Source organism: Populus alba, chromosome 1 (assembly GCF_005239225.2).
Source record: "Populus alba chromosome 1, ASM523922v2, whole genome shotgun sequence".
Taxonomy (NCBI): Eukaryota; Viridiplantae; Streptophyta; class Magnoliopsida; order Malpighiales; family Salicaceae; genus Populus; species Populus alba.
Genome location: NC_133284.1, coordinates 17,260,399 through 17,281,797, shown reverse-complemented (window position 1 = coordinate 17,281,797; position 21,399 = coordinate 17,260,399). Strand labels below are relative to the sequence as shown.

At 36.5% G+C, this 21,399-nt stretch overlaps 1 protein-coding gene and 1 long non-coding RNA gene across 2 annotated transcripts; both read left to right on the top strand.

Annotated features, from left to right (window-relative positions):
* The first annotated feature begins 419 nt into the window (after positions 1 to 419).
* LOC118031740 (katanin p60 ATPase-containing subunit A1) lies at positions 420 to 6,166 on the top strand. The gene is made up of 7 exons (XM_035036234.2): positions 420 to 922; positions 1,053 to 1,539; positions 2,921 to 3,115; positions 3,334 to 3,578; positions 3,889 to 4,047; positions 4,195 to 4,282; positions 5,625 to 6,166. Exons 1-7 carry the CDS (start codon positions 762 to 764, stop codon positions 5,904 to 5,906), a joined length of 1,617 nt encoding a protein of 538 aa, XP_034892125.1. The 5' UTR covers positions 420 to 761; the 3' UTR covers positions 5,907 to 6,166.
* Positions 6,167 to 6,935: 769 nt separating this feature from the next.
* LOC140955208 (uncharacterized) lies at positions 6,936 to 15,401 on the top strand. The gene is made up of 6 exons (XR_012168990.1): positions 6,936 to 7,463; positions 7,873 to 8,019; positions 8,313 to 8,396; positions 8,479 to 8,601; positions 14,027 to 14,163; positions 14,481 to 15,401. It is a non-coding gene; the product is annotated as an uncharacterized lncRNA (long non-coding RNA).
* Positions 15,402 to 21,399: the final 5,998 nt, after the last annotated feature.

The following is a 21,399-nucleotide window of genomic DNA, read 5'->3' as shown; positions in this document are numbered from 1 at the left end:
ACTTAAATTTATTTATGAATTGAATTAAATTCCACAAGTTGAATTACAAACAAATACGGACTAAATACGAAAAAAAGTGAAAATTGAGAAATTAAAGTTGAATTTGTCCGTGCCCTTTCGGAAAAGCAATAGAGAGAGGTGGAAGGAGGAATGGTTCTAATTTTTCATAAAATATCAATTCTGGTCCATGAGATTTGAATTAATCTTTTAAGGACAAATCTTAAACCCATCTGTTTTCAATCTAACGTCAGAATATCTAAGGAGAAATCGAGTATTCGAGAGCATACAAATAAAAAAATCCCAATAAATTGTAGGGATGAAATCGAGAGAAAATAAAATTCAATGATGGAAGTGCAGCAATAGATAAATAACATTTTCTTCGTATCTCCGAGTTAATTTGATTTCTCGTTGATCCCACCCCATCGTCTCCGATATCTCCACAACACAACGAGCGAGAAACGACCCCGTTTATTATGCTATCTATACCGGTAAAGATTTGTTTTAGCTCACCTCACCTCACCTCACCTCAACTCACAGCCAGTCTCCTCCTCCTCAACGGTAAACTATACAGTATCACTACTCCAGGACTAGAAGAGTCAACTAACCAGCTAACCGAGCAGAAACAAACAAGAAGGAGAAGCAAAAGCAATTGAGTGTTTCTCTGAGATCGATCGCCCAAACTAGCTGGAGGCTTGAGTCAAGAGGTAATATGAAAGGCTAGCAATTAGGGATTCTATTGAATAAAAAAAAAAGGAGGAAAAATGGTGGGAAGTGCGGGTGGGAGCTCAACAGCAACAGCAACAGCAACGGTGGCGTTAAGTGGGTTGCAAGATCACTTGAAATTGGCAAGAGAATACGCTCTTGAAGGCCTCTATGACACTTCCATTATCTTCTTCGATGGCGCCATTGCTCAGATCATCAAGTATCTAAAGCCCCACCCCCCTTTCTGTTCTTTATATATAAATGGAAAATTTATGGATCTAAAATAGTAAATTATTATTATTATTATTATTAAATTGAATGCTACAACGATTTTTTTTTTTTTTATTTAGGCACCTTACCACGCTTGACGATCCATTAATTCGTACCAAATGGATGAATCTCAAGAAATCCCTTTCCGAGGAGACTCAAGCTGTCAAAGAATTGGATGCTGAGAGGAGAGCTCTTAAGGAAGCTCCTGCTTCCAGGCGCGTTGCTTCTCCCCCCATTCATCCTAAATCTTCCTTTCTTTTCCAGCCTTTGGATGAGTACCCTTCGCCTTCTGCTGCTCCCATCGATGATCCTGATGTTTGGAGGCCCGCCCCCAGTCGGGACACTGCCAGCAGGAGGCCTGCCAGGTCTGCTCAAGTGGGTATCAGGAAATCTCCCCAAGATGGGGTCTGGGCTCGTGGTGCTTCCACAAGAACTTCTACTACCGGACGCGGTGCGAAAACGGGTGGTTCGGGTAGGGTAAACTCGGGAGTCAAAGCATCGACAACCGGAAAGAGAGGTACTTCCACTTCCACTGTCACTGGAAAACCAGGAAAAGGAGATTCAGCTGTAAGTTCTCCTATCCATGGTAGTGGAAGTATTTGCAACATTCTTCACTATTTATTGCACAGAAAAAAAGAAAGATTATTTACTGGCAGTTCCTGCATTTAGAGTTTGCAGATTCTTTTCCATATGATGTTGTGTTATAGACTTTTGTTGGATGCAAATAGGCGAAGGCTGTAGAGGGGGCTATTGTAAAGGGCTGGAAATGTATTTTTGTACTTGCTGCATGTGTAGACACTGGATCAGACAGTAAAAAATGACCTTTATATTGTGCTGTGATTTTAATTTGATGTTTAAATTTATGGCTCTATCATCTCGAAATGCCTTTCATCCCAGCTTAATGTGGTAGAAACTCTATATAACTATTAAGCTTTTGGATGGTCCTGGGGATATGTTGTGTTAGATTTGGAACTTCTGTGGTGATAATATATTTGAATATAAATAACAAATATAGGCAAGTAGGAAATAATACTTGTGGTAGAAGAGAATTTGCTTAATTTGTTGTCTTTTTGTTTTTTACTTATTTTTTGATAGTCTTTATATCCCTCTCTTTTTCTTAAGTAAGGTCTTGAATTTAGTGAATCTTAGGTGATCTGGAGCGGAGTAGAAGAGTTTTTATTGGTCTCTTTTGTGGGGTTTGGAAGGGAGAAAGATCATAATATTGTATGGAGATGTGCTGTTTGTACAATCATCAATCATTTGGTGCATTTGGATGGAGAGGAATTAGAGGATTTTAACTACCATTTCTCATTAGAGCATCTGGTGTGGGATACAATAGTCTTCTTGGGTTCTTTGTAGTGTCATGCTTTTGATGGCACTTCTTTAGCAGATATACATAGGGATTGGAGTGCTATTATTTTGAACTAGGTTAACGTTTCTTTTTGCTATTCGGGAGGTTGTCTTATTTTCTTTTTGTGTATTATTCTTTTCCATCATTGTAATAATAAATTTTGTTTTTAATCTAAGAAAATGAAAAAGAAAAAGAAAATTTATGTGGTTGTATTCTGTTTAGTTTTATCCTAAGAGGAGTTGGTCTTCAAATGTTTCTCAGGCATCCATGTTGCAGTTCTCCACAAATGCAATACTCTTTTACTTTATACCTTTTCAAACAAATTTAGTTTTGATTTCAGATGTTGATAATGCCTTTTTTATTATAATCAGATGGATTGCACTAATACCTTTTCATGGGGTCTTTTCTCTTTTCACTTAAATTTTTTTATAGGATTTGTGGAATGTTTAGTCTATATAATTTTTTTCACTTGGTGTCACACGGTGATTTATTGTAAGATTCCAAGTAATAAGAATGATGTGAATTATACTTTATCATTGTTATTTCATGTCTAGATTGTTTTCATCATGTGAACTAATCTGCAAGTGCAATTGTTAGAATGGTGATGCTGAAGATGGAAAGAAGAGGCCGCAATATGAGGGACCCGATCCTGACTTGGCTGAGATGCTTGAAAGGGATGTCTTGGAAACTAGTCCTGGAGTAAGATGGGATGATGTTGCTGGACTAAGCGAAGCGAAACGTCTTCTGGAGGAAGCTGTTGTACTTCCTTTGTGGATGCCTGAATATTTCCAGGTATTCTTACATGGTTGAAGCTGTATTTCAATTGTAGTTTGCATTCTCATCATGTGTGGATTCTAGGTTCTTTATGTTATTCCACTCATCATGTTTTCTTGAATTAAGATTATATCTTACCATATGCTGGAAGATGTTCTTATCGACATAGATCGTTTGTCTAAATAATGTTGCTGGTCTTTTCGTTTCTAGTTTTAATTATATTTTTTTGTGGGCAGGGAATTAGGAGACCTTGGAAAGGTGTGCTTATGTTTGGCCCTCCTGGTACTGGGAAGACATTACTTGCTAAAGCTGTTGCTACTGAGTGTGGTACAACATTTTTCAATGTTTCATCTGCGACATTAGCTTCAAAATGGCGTGGGGAGAGTGAACGAATGGTTCGATGCTTATTTGATCTAGCACGAGCTTACGCACCAAGTACAATTTTCATTGATGAGATTGATTCTCTATGCAATGCCAGGGGGTGAGTTTTTCATCCATTCTCATGAAGGTTGAAGTTTCAGTAGACTGTATGATTGTATGTTATATACCTACGTCTTTCATCATGCTAGTGTTTGTGTCTTCATTAAATTCTTATATGCCTTCTATGTGCATTAACCTCTCCCTCTCCCTCTCTCTCTCACACACACGCGCACGCGCGCACTGATTTCTTCCTTCTCACGAATTCAAATTCTTGAAGCTGTTTGCTCTACTTTGAAAGAATTGATTGTTAAATTCATATATTTTTTCCATTACTAGATTGAATGTGGTTTTGTATGATTTCAATTGTTCAGGGCTTCAGGGGAGCATGAATCATCTCGAAGGGTCAAGTCTGAACTTCTGGTCCAGGTAGATGGTGTAAACAATAGTTCCACTGGTGAAGATGGGAGTCGGAAAATAGTGATGGTTTTGGCAGCTACTAACTTTCCTTGGGACATAGATGAAGCACTAAGGTTTGTCGATCGTCTTCTCGTAAATATATTTGAGATTTTTTGCCTTCTCATATTCTTAAGATTTATGCTAAATGGTAATCTGCCCAAGATGTTATACAGCATTGTCATTACTCTGGCTTTATCTAATGTGATGTAAATGCAATGCAGGAGGAGGTTGGAAAAGCGTATTTACATTCCGCTTCCAAAATTTGAGAGTCGTAAGGAGCTTATTAGGATCAATTTGAAAACCGTTGAGGTAATTGACTGTGCCAACTGATATTATATTTTTCCATATTGTTAGATTAAGTTCTTTCTCCATTTCGATTCTTGGTATATATTACAGATCCTGGATGAAGGTAATTCATTCTTTATGTTATGGTTAGGCCAGACTTTACTTTTTCACTTGGTGGTATTGATCTATGATATTTTTTGCCTGTTCCTTTGTTCTGTTCCCCTTTTCTGTCAAGAAAATGAAAATTGTGAATATAATACAACATTACCTTTTGTGATATCAGAATGAGAGTAGGTGAAATTCACTCAAACATCATGAATAAACTGTAACATGGAATTCACTTATTTCATTTTATGTAGTAAAAATCTGTATTATGGGTTTGAAGGAAATTCCTTCACTTGGTAATAAACCATGTAATTGAGCGAACACTGGGGTTAAAGTGCCATGCTAAGCACCATAAAGTGGCAAATGGAAACTAAAGGTGGACAATAGCTGAGTGGGTTTTTGCATAATTCCAATTTGAATTATTAATAAGTGAAAGTTTTGGTTTCTAGTTTGATTTTATTGAGAAAAAGTAGGATATGAGTAAAATCCGAGGCATACAAATAGTTTGCCTGATTTACTTGGCTGGTGCCAATTTCACTCAATTGTTGTGAATAATGAAGAGTTGAATGAAAGGGCTGTAATTTTAATGATCTAAATAAAGGCCTCATAATAATTTTATTTTTACTTTTTGAACTTGTCTTTTATGAGAATCTCAAGATAGCATTCTCTGGCATTTGTAAATGTTCTGTGAGGATATTTGTTACTAAAGAGAGTGCCGTGCCAGAAGGTGCAAATTGATTCCATTTTAGATTTATTGCAAGAATTTCTGTTCAATGTCTTTAGGCTACTCATTTAGATGCTCTTGACTTGGGGTCATAATCATGTATCGTATCCAAACATTCACAAGAACATATTTGATCTATCTTCATAATTTCATGCGACAGCATTGATGCTACGGCAACCATTATGATGATTTTTGATTATGCCTTGATTATAGAATGCCTTCATATTTTCATTTCTTGATCATATGATCTGCACTTCAAGACTTATCTGGCTGAATCACAAACTCATCCTGTCTGCGTGACCTGTTGTCATTTTGTTCAAAATACATTAAGTTTGATTTCCAGGAATAAGATCCTTGATTTATGTAGAGCTCCAGTCGGTGCTTGGGTTTGTTTCCTTTCCCTTGTTGTGCTTTGTCTGGTGGTGTTGTTGCAAAGTTTCCTTGCAAATGACAGTCTCAACCATGCTAGTCTATATGATGCCTTCACTCTGGAGTGTGGAGCAAAGTGCTAAATTGATTAACAATGTTATCATGCAGGTGGCAACCGATGTAAATGTTGATGAAGTTGCTCGCCGGACAGAGGGATACAGTGGAGATGATTTAACGAATGTTTGCAGAGATGCTTCTTTAAATGGCATGAGACGCAAGATAGCAGGAAAGACACGAGATGAAATTAAGAACATGCCTAAGGATGAGATTTCAAAGGATCCTGTTGCGATGTGTGATTTTGAAGAGGCCTTGCGGAAGGTTCAGCGCAGTGTTTCCCAAGCAGATATTGAGAAGCATGAGAAGTGGTTCACGGAATTTGGATCAGCGTAAGGGCGGTGAAACCGATCTTGAGACTCCTTCTGGTTGGTATTTTCATCAAATGTTTTTCACTGGAGGTGATGTTTGTATTTTGGCATTGATTTCATTGATTGTAACCCATTTGTTGGAAAGGGCTGATATCATTTTGCTATTTTGCAACTGTAACCTCCCTTCTGTAATGTAATCGAAATTCCTTGCCAAATATTTTTGTCCATTTGGCAAGGATTGATTGCTGATATAACCAATAACACTAAAATCATGCTTAACTGCTAGACAGATGCTCCTTCCTTGCTGCAGGTTGTGCAGCCTTCCTCCTCGTCGCTAATTAAACAGAAAAAACTGTTGTGCATGCATTTAAATTAGATGAATTTGATAACTGTGAAAATTTATATGATGACCTAAAACATGATCATGTTAGAGAAATTATTCTTACATTTTTTAGCAATCCGCAGAAATGTCAGAAGATGGATCTCCCAAGAAGGGATTTGATTAGTTAAATTCCACTTTATGCTCCATCTTATCGCGGCACATAATTTGGATTATTTGTTTATATCATAAGATCACTGTTTGTTTATATCACAAGAGCATTATAAAGGGAAAATGTGCTTAATAATTATCTACATGCCTGTGGAACTATATAATATTTCCATCCAAAACAATTTTTTAAAAGACTATTCGCTTCCCTGCATTGCTTGTCTCGCCTGTAGGGCACCCTACATTGGTCTCCCATGACACCATGTTGCCACACTTGTCCCAAGTGCAACACATCAAGGAAAAGTACAGCTGCTACAATAATAAACTTGGGCAGCTCAACATAAATCATCAAAATTGGGAGTTTAATTTCATTTTTAAAAGTATTGCAGGGAGTTATCTCATCGAATCATTCGAAGGTCCAACCATCTTTAGCTATGAAGGGACATCAACAAAATTATGTCTTAGATAATTTTCAGTTTTTTATTAAGTAAATATAATTTTTATTTCATAAAATTTATTTATTTTTAAAGATTTTTATTAAGTGAGGGGTTTTATACCATTGTTCAAATAGCCTTTAGACCGTGACCGGTTCAAAATTGAAGTATTATTTTTTTATTTTTAAATTCTATAATTTTTTATATTTGAATTTTAGAGTTTTTCAAGTGAAAATAAAGAGAAGAAAGTACTTAAATGATTTACATTTTCATAAATGATAAACTATATTTATCTGAATCCTTATCAAAAACAAATACTTATGGTAGAAGTACTATCTTTTGGCGTGAGGGATGTAAAATTCTTAAAGAATACAAAAATGGTAAAAAGCATGCCTGAACCCATATAATTCTGAAAAACAGAAGCTAATATAATAAAGAACATAAATAAAAATGGGTTCGCTGAAAAGGACTAAAATGCCCCAAGTTTAGTAGAAGAATAGGATTATAGTGAGTTTATCAATACTCTTATATTGGGAAAAGCTGCTTTAAATAGTCAGAGGGCACCACCAAGCTCTTTCCATATTCCAAAACATGGGGACATTCAAAATCCATCTTCTTCTCTTTTTCCTTATGGCTGCGACAGTAAGCAGTACATTACAAGGTAATTCATGCTCATCAACGATATGTGTGTGTGTATATATATATACCAGACCTTTTTTCCCCCAAAGAAATTCGGGTTATTTGTGCAGATTGTGTTGAAAGTTTTATTTGTTTTGGTTATGGAATTACTTGTGGTTTAAACGTTCTGATTGATTATATACTGATGGCGGTGATGATTTTCTCCTTATTTATTTATTTATTTATGTGGGTGTTCGGGTCAGCTTGCGCACACTACGACTAATCCCACCACCCACTAAACATCTTGCAAACCCAATAAGCATGTAAAGCACCACGGAGATGACAAGCATGCACAGTAAAATTTAAACCCAGGTGCAGAGAAAGGAAACAAGCCCCTTCCACTGCTAGGCCAAGACATCAAGTGCTTTTCTCCCTTCTTTTTATGTGTACAGGTGATGTGTGTGCATTGATAAATTGTGGGCAAGGAACATGCCAGGCTTCTAATGCTTCACTGCTTGGTTTTGAATGTGAATGTAGTTCTGGTTGGAAGAAGATAGAGATTGGCCCTTTGACCTTTCCCTCTCGTGTTATTCCCAACTGTGAGTTCCTCTCTCTCACTCCTATCTGTGTGTGTATCTTTGAATGAGAAGTGCTGATGATCGTTTGAATGATGATGGTAATGTCTGCGTCAGGAAGTAGAATTTGTGCTTGTATACCATGGATTTTCAAGTACTTACAGAGTTTATGAGCTGTTCTCACAGTGTCATGCTTGGTTTTTATTTCGTTTTGTTTTTCGATTCCATAGAGACTAAATCCCAATCCCATATCTGTTTTTGAATTTTTATATAGCAAGATAAGAGCAACAACCAGATGATTGTGTATATACATGCAGGCACAACTGATATTGGATGTGGCAATGGAGCTTCACCTTGATCACCTGCAGCTTCTCAACCTCCACCGTTCAATCTCTCAAACCGTAAATATCATTGAACGTTAGCATATTTGTCACTGATTTTGTGAAAACTACGGATCTTAAACCAAGACATTCTGTTTTGCAGCCTGTAACCTTGTTTGGTGTGGTGATGGAACTTGTGTGGCTAATGGAACTGGACATTTATGCCAGTGCAACGAAGGTTCTTCAAATCTCCTTAACGAGACAGACTTAGCTTGTTTTAAACAATGTAAGACACTTTCCTTTCCACCATAAATGGCTGAACCTATGCTCTGGCTTCTTTAAAATACTGTATGTGTCTGCTCATAACAATTTAGAAACCAAGTTCTAAATTCTGTATGCCAGGCTTCCCTTGGCAACCAAATTATGTTATCATCTTTCAACCATTGTTAAACACCATGGTGGTGTCCATGTGGTGATTAACTTGTCAGAGAGGGGAAAATAATTTCGAATCTCGCAATTATCATTATCATGTGATTCGGAGATTTAACGTTGACCTTTCTGTGGGGAAGTGATGTGATAACTTTGTTGTGAGGCTCCTTATAAGATAGGATTTAGAGGAAGAAGAGATAGTAAGAGAAAAGGTGATTGTTTATTGATTGCCCCTTTCCCCTCGAAACAGTGAGCCTAAATAGGCCATTCAATACAACTGTAAACTAAATAATAGGAACTCCAGTAGTGGAGAGCTGAAGACTAGGGATGCTCTTGCTAATCCCGTTACTTATTCTCTGACCCATTCAATTACTTAATTAAACAATGAAATAAATTAAACAATGAAACAAACAAAACATAAAGTAATTCCACGTAGACTCTCTCCATGCAGTAGTAGCAAGAGATCCACGTGTCCAATGCTCTTATCATTCCCTCTCCCTTGAATTCTCCTTGTCCGCAAGGTTGAATTAAGGATAAGTTTTTGCAAATCGCCACAAATTTTCCCACGAAGAATCTTCTGGCAATGCCCCCTTCCATTTCACCAAGATTTCCGTTCGTGGCCTGTATTTCCCCTTCTGGATAACCCTTCTATCAAGGACTGCTTCTGGTTCTGGTAACACCACAACATCTGACGTAATTGGAGGAAGGGTGATCACCGTGTCCTTGGCTATATCTCCCCACTGTTTCTTGAGTAAACTGACATGGAAAACATCATGTGTGCGTGACCCTGTGGGAAGGTCTAATTTGTATGCCATTGGTCCAATGCGAGCGAGAACCTTGAAGGGGCCAAAAAACCTGGGTGATCACTTTAAGGAACTCCTGAAAGCTACCGTTTTTTGGCGGTATGGTTGCAATTTTAAGAACACATAATCTCCAACTTGAAATGTGACCTCCCAACAATGCAAATCTGCCCGAGATTTCATGCGTCCCTGTGCAGCAATTAAATTCCGTCTGAGGTCCCGCAGGATGACCTCTCTTGTGCGCAACATTTGATCTACTGCTTGAAGCTTTGTAGTTCCTGGTATATAGAAGATCATAGATGGAGGAGGGACCCCGTACACAGCTTCAAATGGAGAAACCTTCGTTGTTGAATGAATGGCTGTGTTGTAACCATATTCAGCCCAAGCCAGCCATTCCATCCATGCCTTTGGGTGGTCGCAAGTGAAACAACGCAGGTACTGTTCCAAGGTCCGATTAACCACTTCGGTTTGGCCGTCCGTTTGTGGATGGTAACTGGAGCTGTAGTTAAGTGTCGTGCCATGTAGCGTGAATAAGGACTTCCAGAAGGAGCTGATGAAGATTTTATCCCGATCACTCACTATAGAACGCGGCATGCCATGTAATTTAACCACATTATTTAAGAAACACTTCGCAACCGTCACTGCAGTGTAGGGATGTTTAAGTGGCATAAAATGGCTGTATTTGGAGAGCCGATCCACCACAACCATGATAACACTGTAACCTTGCGAAGATGGTAAGCCCTCGATAAAATCCATAGATATGTCTGTCCAAATGCGTTGGGGGATTGGGAGAGGCTGAAGTAACCCCGCTGGCCTTAAAGTTTCATGTTTACAATGCTGGCACACCTCACATTCTCTAATGAAGTTCTTAACAGATGTTCGTATGCCAGGCCATAGAAAGCTGGAGGAGATGCGGGTCAAGGTCTTCAAATAGCCAAAATGTCCACCTGCAGGGGATGAATGCCCATCGGCCAAAACAGCAGGTAACAAAGAGGATTTAGGACTCAAGTGTATCCTCCCTTTCTGCATCCAAACCGCATCTCTTTGAACCAGTTTTAAAGTGGGACTGGTGGCCACAGTGCTGTAATAGGGCTACTGTTGGACTTCTTGTTGTAGAGTGTCCCACCAGTTTGTAATAGGAGCTGATATAGCGTGTAATTGTGCTACTGCCACGCGAGAGAGAGCATCAGCTCCCTGATTTTCCTTGCCTTTGCGATACTGAATGCTGTAATCGAACCCCATAATCTTCGGCAACCAACGGGCTTGAGAAGGCATGGTAAGTCGTTGCTCAAGAAGGTACTTCAAGCTTTGATGATCGGTCTTGATCACAAAGGTTCTGCCCAATAAATACGGCCGCCATTTCAGCACTGCCTTCACTACTGCGAGCATCTCCTTGTCATACGTTGACAGTAATCTAGCCTTGCCCTTCAAGGCCTCACTGTAATAAGCAATTGGCTGATTGTCTTGAGATAAAATTGCTCCCAAGCCATCACCACACGCATCACACTCCATTGCAAATTGCTGTGCAAAGTTTGGAAGTCGCAGCACAGGTGGGGACGTGAGGGTTTGCTTCAGTTTATTGAAAGCCATGAGCGAAACCCCTCCTTAGATAGGAGCTGATTTAATGGTGCAGCTATGACGCCAAATCCTCTCACAAATTTTCGGTAATATCCAGCCAAACCGAGAAACCCACGGACATCCTTGGGAGTTGCTGGAATGGGCCAATTTTGGATGGCTTGGATTTTGGCAGGGTCCACTGCTACTCCTTCGGCAGAAATGAGGTGCCCCAAATAACCCACGATAAGCACTCCAAATTGGCATTTTGAGAGCTTTACATACAGCTGGTTGTCCGAGAGAATACGCAGCACTTGACGGAGATGTTGTAAGTGATCCATCCAAGACCTGCTATACACCAAAATATCGTCAAAAAATACCAATATAAATCGCCGTAAATGAGGGCAAAAGAGGTCATTCATGAGACTCTGAAAAGTTGCTGGGGCGTTTGTCAATCCGAATGGCATGACCACAAACTCGTAGTGACCGTCATGAGTGCGGAATGCGGTTTTTGGAATGTCTTCCAGCTGGACTCTAATCTGGTGATACCCGGAGCGCAAGTCCAGCTTTGAAAAGAACTTCGCACCATGTAATTCATCAAGCAACTCATCAATGACCGGAATGGGAAACTTGTCTTTAATTGTGATTTCATTGAGCGCCCGATAATCAACACAAAATCGCCAAGACCCATCAGCCTTTTTAATCAACAAAACCGGAGAAGAAAAAGGGTTGCGACTGGGGCGAATAACTCCAGATTGTAGGAATTCCTTGACCAGTTTTTCAATCTCATTTTTTTGATAGTGTGGGTACCTGTAAGGTCGGCTGTTGACTGGAGATTTATTGGACATTAAGGGAATTTGGTGGTCATGGCTGCGCGTAGGTGGCAGCGTTGTAGGCTCCTGGAAAACATGTGAAAAATCTGAAAGGATGAGATTGAGGTCAGGTGACCACGCTGAGGCTGTCTTTGGCATTGTCTCCGTTTCTATATGCATAAAATACCCCACACCTGATAAGTGGATCAACTCCTTATCACTTAGGGGAGTGAGTTTAGTGTTTGATAGTCCTCTCAATGTGTACGTCTGGCCTTCTTGTTTAAATGACATGATGAGCTTTTTGTAATCGGTCTTGATGGGGCCTAAAGTCTCCAGCCATTGCACTCCTAATACGGCTTGGCAGGCTGCCACTGGAAGCACAAAGAAGTCTGCGCGGACAATGATTCCTTGAATCGATAAAGAAAGGCCTAAGCACCGCCCAATACACTCAATAATCCCCTTGTTCCCAACTGTGATATGGATGGTTTTGCCGCGAATAACATGTAGTCCCAATTTGGTTGCCGTGGACTGATCAATAAAATTGTGGGTGCTTCCCCCATCAATGAGCACTGTCACAGCCGTGTTTCCTGCTTTACCAATGACACGGAAAGTCTGTGGGTGGTTTGTTCCCACCAGAGCTTGAAATGATATCTCTGGAATGTCTTCCTCAGGCGTCACAATCTCCATGTCCACATCGTCTCCTTCCTCCTTCTACTGCACATCCACCATCATGAACAACTGAGGCCGTGAACAACGATGCCCGGAAACATATCGCTCATCACAATAGAAACACAACCCTTTTTCACGTCTCTCCCTTGCCTCCTGACCTGTTATCCGTCGAATAGGTGCAGTTGGGTGAGTTGTTCGTTGAGCCGGGGCAGGACCCAAGAGTCCCATGGTGTTTGTGTGTGGTGGTTTCGGCTGGAATGAAGGTGTTGTCGCTGGTCTGACTGGATTGTTGAATTTCCTTTGGACTTGATTTCGTTCTTCAATTAAATGAGCCACACTAATGGATTTGGAGAGAGTTTTTGGTTGCTTAACTCGAACATCCAAACGAATTTCATCTTTTAATCCCGCAATAAAACACCCCACCAGGAAATTTTCTGGGAGGTCATCAACCTTGTGAGACAGTTTCTCAAAGGCTTCTTGATATGCATTCACAGTCGTGGTTTGCTTAAGTCTGGACAATACTTCTGACGGATCATCATACTCAGTTGGTCCAAAATGGTGGAGAAGGGCTGAGACAAACTCCTTCCAGCGTAATTGTCCCTTGCTTTTCGTATACCAACGATACCACTGCAAAGCGACACTCGACAGATGAAATGACGCCAATTGTACTTGTCGTGGAGCGTTAATGTTCTGGAACTCAAAGTATTGTCCTGCCTTAAATATCCAGCCAGTGGGATCCTCCCCTTCTCCAGAATAGGTTGGAAAATTCAACTTGAGGGTAGTGTGGTTTCTGTCGGCATTGAAGGTTACAGACGACCTGTCGTGAGAAGTACTTCCCCCAGCAAAAGGATTTACTTCCCTCTCACTGGAACGATGGGAATGGGCGATCCTCATCGCTTGTAGCTCTACCATGACTCCCTGAAGGGCGTCGTTGACTCGATTGAAATTGTGATTCAATTCGTCAAAATTGGCGTCGTGTCGTCCGAGAGTTTCTGTGATCTCAGCACGAAACTCCGCATTAGTTTTACCACGCGTGTCCATGGATTGAACAGCTCTGATACCACTGATAAGATAGGATTTAGAGGAAGAAGAGATAGTAAGAGAAAAGGTGATTGTTTATTGATTGCCCCTTTCCCCTCGAAACAGTGAGCCTAAATAGGCCATTCAATACAACTGTAAACTAAATAATAGGAACTCCAGTAGTGGAGAGCTGAAGACTAGGGATGCTCTTGCTAATCCCGTTACTTATTCTCTGACCCATTCAATTACTTAATTAAACAATGAAATAAATTAAACAATGAAACAAACAAAACATAAAGTAATTCCACGTAGACTCTCTCCATGTAGTAGTAGCAAGAGATCCACGTGTCCAATGCTCTTATCAGCTCCATGACTATGATTTTGAACATTAGATTATATTGGCCTAACACTTTAATTTTTCTACCAGGCTCTCTCGGAGCAGATTGCATTGGTCTTCTGCTCGGCATGTCACCATCTCCACCTTCAGTGCAACTGCCACCGCCACCGCTGCCACTGCCGCCTAGAGTTCAGCCTCGCCAAATTTTATTTTTGGCTCTCAGACAGGTATCAAGAGTACTTAAGAAATCACCACTAGATTATCATACCGAAGCCATGAATATGAAAATGAAAACCAGCAACGTGCTCTTGATTTGTGCTTATCTTATTATGAGGTGGAAATGTAATAACTTTTTTAGCTGTTTTCAATTAAAACTGGGGCAAAGGACCTGAGATGCATCATGCATCTTAGACATGGGTAATTCAATTATTTTGGTGATATACCTGCTCTTTAAATTGTTTCTTTTTCTTGATGTGAACATCTCAAACACATTATCCATGCTATTCTTATTTTCTATGACTAAACTGGGCAATTAACGTGACAGGGCCAACAGGCTCGACCGGAGCAACGAGTTCCTTGAGGAATCTTCATGCATCATCAATGATATTGCTAGCAGCAACTTTGCTAACATGGCTATAGAGAAAATAACAGATGCTCAGCACGATCAAAACATTGTATACGGAAACAATGGCTGATCAATTAGGCAGCTTGTCAAGGCATCGTTACTATATCTAAACTGTTAGGAGGAAGCAGTGGCTGTTGTGTTCTTATTGCTAGTCGTGTTCGAAACATCATTTTTCAAACACAATGTTTTTACCATTTTATAGTTGCTCAGGATCTTTGAACTTTAAAAGCTAAAGTTCCATATTGCCAATCAATCAAAATCCCAAATATCAGCTTCCAGTGCTGCATCAATTTGATTGCTTTTATTGTGGCTGCTGGGGTCTGTTTGATGATCTGGAAACCTCCAAAATGCAAATGCAAATGTTGCACCTCATCTTTACAGTGGTGATCAGTAGGAATTATACAGCGTTTTCACGGGAGAGGTTCATGGCTATGTGGAACTCATAGTTCTAGCTTCTGAGGAAATTGACTAGTCTCATTGTAGACCTTGTTGGAGCTCTTTGATTCTTTCCATTGAGTGATTCTCCCTTCACCTTCTTGTTTAGAAATCTAGCATTCAGCAAGACAAAGACTGAGCTTGGACACGTCTCGAAGGAGAACAGAAGAAGGGATGCTTTTCATTCTTAAGTGGTAATCTCTCCCCCCCTTCCCTGCAAATTTCATCTCTTTTGAATTTTTTTTATTTATAAAATATATATCATGACTAGGAGTCTAGCAGAGACCACAAAACATCATATCCTCTTATCTCAACCCACTTGTATCAATATTTATTAAATAGATAAAAAAATAAGAGAAATAAAAATATTTTTGTTTTGATGATTTTAATAACTAAACTAGAAAATTATTTGCTCAAAACACTCAAATCTTCCCTCCCCATCTTCCCTCCAAGTCCCATCTTAAAAAAAAAAAAAAACATATTTATGACTTGGAGTTGCCTCTCTTACTATTTTTAGAGAGACCACAAAGCATCATATCCTGCTATCTCAACTCACCCTGTAACAATACTAATTCAATAGGAAAATATTAGAAATACAAGAGAAATAAAAAAATAATAAAAAATATTTTTGTTATGATATTTTTAATAACTAAACTAGAAAATCATTTGCTCAAAAAATAAAAATCATCTCTCCCGGCTTCCCTCCAAATATCACATCTCTTTTTTTCTAAAAAAAACATATACTATAACTAGGAGTCTTCCTCTCATCTCAACCCACTTTATACCAATACTCACTTTATAAATAAATTGAAGAAAAAAAATATAATTAAAAAAAATATTTTTATTCTGATGATTTTAATAAATAAACTAGAAAATCATTTGCGTAAAACACAAAAATCACCTCTCCCTACCTTCCTTTAAAAATCCCATCTCTCTTTCTTGTCTTTTAAAATATAATATATATATATATACTAGGACTAGGAGTCTAATTAAGAGTAATATATATTCTTGAAGTGAGTTCATTACCTCTCTTTTTATTCATTAACAAAAACCTAAAGGAGATCGATGTTTCCAAGATGCAAAACACTATATACTAAAATAATATATATTTTTTTTGTTTTTCTCAACAAAAACCAGTGATCTTGTTATTGAGGATAATATAGTCTTTTCCGCATGATTTCATCATCATCAGATTAATTGAAATAAATTGGTCTTTTCACATCTTCTTAGCATAATAAAATTATTTAATCACCCTTAAAAAAATCAAAATCAGCATTGAGGAGCTTTTTAGTCTTTTATTTTTTGAAGCACAATGAAATAACTTAATTACCCTTAAAATTAAAAGTTATTAAACTGATGTCTATGGACTTTTTTGTATTTTCAACATGTTTTTTTGGTTATAATAAAAGTTGATAGAGAGGAAAATTGATATTTTAATAAATATAAGTATTATTTAGAAAATAAAAGTGGTTGCACGTGCCAACAAGTGGAGTTATCTCGGTCTCATATCCCAAGTTGTGGATTAGTTGAGTCAACCTGGGTTGACTCAAGTTTTTTTTTTAATTGATTTTTTTTACTTTTGCCTTTCACCATTTAGTTTGCTTGAGAGTTGAACTCCATTATTTATTCATTTTTTTTTATGAGGTTATCCTGACCTCACAATCAAGCCGTGAATTTAACATGCTAACTCGAGTAAGGTTTTTTTATTTTTTTAAATTGATTTTTTCTAATTTATCTTTCAATGTTTGATTTAGTGATAATTGAACTTTGAGTTTTTTTTTTTCTCTTTATGAAGTTATCCCGTTTTCATTCAATTTTTGCTTTGTTATCAAATGATATAATTGAAACCTTTTAAGAAAATCTTTTGATAATATTGGCAAGCATTCATTTTTCTTTGTTAGTCATTGTTGTTTTTTTTTTTATTATTATTTTTATTGGATTTTTTTTTTTATAATCATATTATTAAATTAATTGAGCTTATTGAACCCATTCACATGAATGACCAAGTTCCCAGTTTTTTGTTACTCTTTTAAAAACGCTATCATCGCCTAAATATCCTTTTTTCATATTAAAGAAATTTGACCCAGACCATGGTGTATCATGAGACACCTATATAGTAGAGATTACAAAGCATCTTACCCTTTTATCTCAACCCACTCTATACAATACTTGGTAAACATAAAAAAAAGAGAAATTAAAAAATATTTTTATTTTGATAAATTTAATAACTAAACTATATCACTTAAACACAAAAATAATCTCCCTAGCTTAATTCCAAATACCATAACTCTCTCTCTCTCTCTCTCTCAAAAACATTATCTTGCTATAAATTATTTTCAAACACATTATCCATGTTATTCTTATTTTCTATGATTAAATTTGAGTAATTCATGCTTAATAGGCTTGATCGAAGCATCAAATTCCTAAAGGCATATTTATTACACCATTAATGTTATTGTTAGCAAGAACTTTGCTTAACATGGCTATAGAAAAAAAATGAACAATACTAGAAAATTAGATAAAAAAATAAAAACACCGACAAAAAATATTCTATAACTATTTACCAAAGAAAATAGCAACGATGAATCTTCATAAGTAATTCTGACGCAAAAACTGTGACAAAATAAAAAATGACAAAAAAAATATTTCATCGGTATTTTTATTGGTATTGCTAAGATGTCAAATGTTTGATGGAATTGTAATTGGAAAATCCTGTTTGATTGATTTTAAAAGAACTAAAACCTAACAGTTCTTATTCTCTCGCAACCATATCTTCTTTCTTCTTCTTCTTTCTTCTTCTTTCTTCTTCTTCTTCTTCTTCAGGTTTTTTTTCTTTTACAATTATAGCAGATCTCCTTCATACTAATTCCAACAGCCACCCTCCCCCATTCACAAATCCGGTGCTAAGAGTACCTTTCCTTAACCCATCTCAAGTTTGATTTCTTCTTCTTCTTCATTTAATAAATTTAAGGCTTGACATTGTTAAATTCAAAGTTAGGGTTAAAATCTTTTTTTTTTGGTTATAATGTTATTGTGGCAATCTATTTGTTTGAATAATTAAAGAATTTGAGGCAATTTAGTTAATTTTGCAGTGTGAATTGGTTGTTTTTGTTATATGAAATTTAGGTAGTTAATGAGTTAGGCTTATTAAAGAGGAGAAGGGGGGTTATATTAGATTAGAGAATTAAGGGTGATATGTCTAAGGCTAAAGAGAAAAAAATATAGAAGAGGGAAAGTTGTTTTTTGTTGTATTGGATTTTATTTTATTACTACCAAGAACAAGAGCATAACATGGTTAAAGTTTAGTTTAGAAGAGAGAGAGAATCACATCATGCAACTATGTTGTTGGCATTGAGGAGAGAAAAAGAGATGATTTGTGAAAGAAAAGAGTGTGAAGGGCATGATAAGAGGGAAAAAAGGATGAAGATACAATAGGATATGGAATATTGTGGATTGAATTAAAATGAAAACAAATAACAACATGTAAGAGGAAGAAAGAGTAAACTACTTTTGCTATTTGCTAAGTTAACTTTTAGGCAACATGTTTTGCTTTTATCATTTTTTGTATGTATGTTTGCTTGAATGAATGAATAGGATTTTTGTTACTTGTGTTTTTTTCTTTTTTCTTTTTATATGGTTGTTGTTAGGCTACAAAGTAGAGAGGGTTTTTTTATTAACTCTTTTTTTTTATTATTTTTTTTATTATTAAGAAAATACAAATACTTTCTATACTATACATTAAAATCTTTTGGTTAGCAATTTTAAACTCATTTTCTATTCGCTTTGATTTTCAAATGAAAAAACTAAATTCTGATGTTAATTATTTTTAGGACAATACTTTACCCTTATAGTTGGGAAAATTTTATTTTATCCACATAAATATCTTGATATTTATATTCCACATATCTTCAACATTACTAATTTGAATTTACTAGATTTCAAGTTTTTAATGGTCTTTAGAGTTATATTGCTTGTGAATTTACCAAGTTACTAATTTGAGGTTGAAAGTTGCAAATCCAGAGGAGGATACAAGGTTGTGAGTGTGGGAAGTTGTTGAAAATATTATGAGATTTATAAAATGTTTCCTCTTACACTTGATGAAAAGTCAATTGTTTAGGTCATTGTTGCATGCAATAAATTTATAGTCTAGTTATTGCTGCATATATAATAGAGTATTTTGTAAGTTTATATGCATGAGGTATAAATAATGTTTTCTCCAACTTTGTGTTTGATAGTATATTTTATTTTTTAAATTATGTTCATTGTGTCCTTTTAGATACCATATATTCAAGAAAAAACAAGTTAAAGTCTAACACATGCGTTATTGTTTCATCAAGTAATAGTCTCGGTGATTGTGCTATAAATCTAAGTGATGATTATGAAGAGGCACCTAATGTAAAAGTTACCAACCAAGGCTTAACCATTGAACAAAATAGGGCAGGCATCCCTTATTCAATAGAGTCCATTTCACACAAAGTTATAGCAGAATGGAGGGTGACCTATCTATGTAATTAATGTTTTGTTGCATGAATTTATGTATTTGTATTAAGTTATTTTAAGGTTTACATTACATAAAAATAACATTGATGAAATGATTTTCAGGTTTACCAATATTAAAGGTGCACATTCTTTCATCTCTATGATGAAGTGGTCGTTTGGAGAACCATTGTTTAATAGAATAAGCTTCATGAGCATCCTAAATGACATGAATATGGTAGTTGTTTGATGGAGAAAGTTTAAGGTTATATAATTAAATTAATCTCTTACTTTAAGTTGCTAGTTCTTTAAAATTTTTTGAAAACTAATTTAATGTATACAATCAATAAAGAAATTTTTTTGGTACAACGGAGAGCAACAGAGATAAAATCACAGATTCTCGCAACTAGGTAAATTTATATAAAATTATATATTATATTATTGTGATATCTTATATTCTTTTATTTCCTTGTTCTTATTTTTTTTTAATAAATTTCTATAACAAGTTATGTGATTTGTTTGGTATGATATCCATAAACAAGCAATTAGAAAAAGCTAACTCTAATGATGCTAAGAAGATATAACCGAGGCATGTCACAAAGAGTAATTGGATATTGTTTCAACAATTTATGGAATAGATATTTTTAGAAGGTGCTTCTAATCTGGTACATAAAATATAAACAAATAAAGTCATGGTTCCATGAGCAAGCATTAGAGAAACGATTATATCTTTCAATCATGCAAAGCGCCTAGTAAAAGCTTGTTGTTATATATTTTTTTTCTTGAAGTTTTAAATAAGTGTTTATTTATAAGACTTTTAACAAACTATTTAGTTTGTAGGAAAAAACATCTTAGGTGAACGTACCGACTCGAATAAAATTATATGAGGCAAACTTGTTGCGATGTTCGCGGTCGCACAAATTAATTACCCTAACTTCAAACACAACACACAAGATAGTATAGAGCAAGCAAGGGGTCGGATCCCACGAGGAAGATTCAGTTCAGATTTTTTATTGCATTTATACGTTATGCAATTTGGTGGGGGGGGTTGGATGTTATATAGACTAAAGAAAAATAAAACAGAAAACTATCAAACAAAATTTAATAAAATCAGAAAAATTATCAAGGGAACAAATCTTTGGTCGCAATCACACATCCACCTATAGAAAATCAGAACTGATCCTTGAAACGAAATTCCAGTTTATATTCTGAATTTTTATCTTTTCTTAACGTTTTGGTTAATTAACGGATCCGCCGTTATAACTAACCTGACTAACCAACAAATAATCACAGTGTGGCCGCACTAATGATTTAATCCAATGGCAGCCTTAAGATCTAGATAAATTCATTATCTTAACAACTAAGTTGTCTGCTTATGTTGCTTTGATCGAATGTTCTCCCTAAGATTAATAACATTAGATCCGCTTACAATTATTAAACTCAGTTGCTTCACAAGTTCATATACCACAACTCCGGTCTTGATATCAAACTTAGCAATAAATTGTCTATAATAATAACGTACAGTCCGCTCTAGCAATTAAAATAAACAATCATAGGAAAAATAAGCCCATAGTGAGAACAAACATATTCATCATATTAAACTAAAAAGAAAAGGTAAAATAGATCTCACAGTTCTTGAAATCCGAAGGTTTCGTGTCCTTGCAACCAAGAAAATGAGTTTAGCCTTGCATGTTTGTTGAACAACTAATCAAAAAAGATGGAAGAATGCATGATTTAGGGTTTCTTTAGAGTAGGGGCGTTTTTTCTCCTCTTGGGTGGCTGCCCCCCTTCTCTACTCTCATTCTTTTTATATGCTAGGAAACCCTAATCTCTATTTTACAAAATATTCCTCCCTTAAGTGGACAATTTACATTTAAGTAGTTCAATAACTATTTCCTAAAAAAGGAGAAATAGCTTTGCATGAAAT